This window comes from Microtus ochrogaster, chromosome 4 (genome assembly GCF_000317375.1).
Source record: "Microtus ochrogaster isolate Prairie Vole_2 chromosome 4, MicOch1.0, whole genome shotgun sequence".
In the NCBI taxonomy this organism is placed as follows: domain Eukaryota; kingdom Metazoa; phylum Chordata; class Mammalia; order Rodentia; family Cricetidae; genus Microtus; species Microtus ochrogaster.
Genome location: NC_022011.1, coordinates 90,544,837 through 90,546,356, shown reverse-complemented (window position 1 = coordinate 90,546,356; position 1,520 = coordinate 90,544,837). Strand labels below are relative to the sequence as shown.

The 1,520-nt window shown below is 36.1% G+C and overlaps 1 protein-coding gene across 2 annotated transcripts in view; it reads right to left on the bottom strand.

Annotated features, from left to right (window-relative positions):
• Positions 1 to 1,520, bottom strand: part of Znf804a (zinc finger protein 804A) — a 190,558-nt gene that overhangs the window by 86,260 nt on the left and 102,778 nt on the right. The window contains exon 1 of one of the 2 annotated variants that reach the window (XM_026778825.1): positions 1,153 to 1,191. The exons of the other annotated variant lie outside the window; for it this stretch is intronic. Within the exon in view, the coding sequence (XP_026634626.1) occupies positions 1,153 to 1,167 (15 nt within the window). The 5' untranslated portion in view covers positions 1,168 to 1,191. Of the gene's footprint in view, positions 1 to 1,152; positions 1,192 to 1,520 lie in introns of those variants that run through there. 2 annotated transcript variants of the gene reach the window in all.

Sequence of the window (1,520 nt, the reverse complement as noted above, 5' to 3'; positions counted from 1 at the left end):
AACCAAAAAAAAAAAAAAAAAATTCAACACCTCTTGCTATGAGATAAATGAAAATTAAAACTACTTTGAGATTTCATCTTCTGTCTGTCATATACATAACAAAAATAAATACAAATGCTAGTGTAGGTTTGTTTGGAGAAATGGAAACACTTATTTATTTGTGTAGTGAACCTTGTAGCCATTATGGAAATCAGTGTGAAAGCTTTTACACAAGCTATAAAGACAAGGTGCATCTCATTATCCAGCTCTACAACTCTTGAGCATGCTCCTCGAAGATTCTATCTATGTCCTACTATAAGGGTACCTGCTTACATTCAAGTTAATCCCCACAACTCTTGGTTATACTTCTAAAGATTCTATACCCTACTATAGGGATTCCTGCTCAGATCCAAGTTCATCAATGCTCTATACACAATAGCCAGAAAGAATAAATAGCTCAGATGTTTCTCAGAACTGAGATATATTTACAAGTGGAATATGATTAAGACACTATGGGCTAACAAATAAAAGCCATAAACACCAAGAATGGGTTACTCACTTTGAACTTTTGGCTAATAAGTTCCCAAACACGAAATGTTATAGCCTATTTCCAATTCTATTGATTACCTTCTAGAACGTGATGGTTAGACCATCTTTTTGAAGACACCAATTACTTGACTCATAGACCAAATTTCTGCAAGTCTATGAGTTAACATGTATGTAACATGTTATAACATTATATAACAAACGTCTGATAGATACTATGGGCTGATAAATTTCTAGTTGAGTATGTATTTTTACTTGCTAGCTTTCATGGAGTTGGAAGCTGTTATCCATGCTACCAGTGGAGAAATTAATTATCAGCCTTGCACAGTTATGAATCCTGCTAGCTACAATAATGATCAGCTAGGCAGGACATGGCCGATGGTGCAAAGGTAGCACAAATATCACTTTCTTGCTCTTCTAGATGAATTCTACAACTGACATCATTATTAGACTAAGAACATATGGGTAGGTATGCTACAGCCACAAGGGAAAACCCACAACTCTTATTCTGCTAAAAGGACACAGTTTTAACGAACTCCCTTTACACCTATATGAAGGTATCGCTCAACTCTCAACAGAGAACCTTTTATCTACAGTAGGTTGTGATTAATACAGAAGCACACATACCTGGGCACGGTACATAGACTAAGAGGTGATAGAGTGCCCAGTCTTAAATGAGGCATCTATATCACACGCTCTCCTCCCACGGCTCTGGGGCGATTGCAGGAGATGGTTGCAAAAAGGGTGAGATTAAAGTGGATGACTACAAGGCAGCTGTACTCTGGACAAATCAAGGCAGCTCCCATGTAAGCTCACAGCCGTTATGAAAGCACACACTGGCCATAAACCAAACCTGAAATGCAGAGGTTAGGTAACATTAGAATTTCTCAGATGGTCCTTGAGTAAAGCAAGGACAAAATATAATATAATATAATATAATATAATATAATATAATATAATAATATAATATAATATAATATAATATAATGGTATGG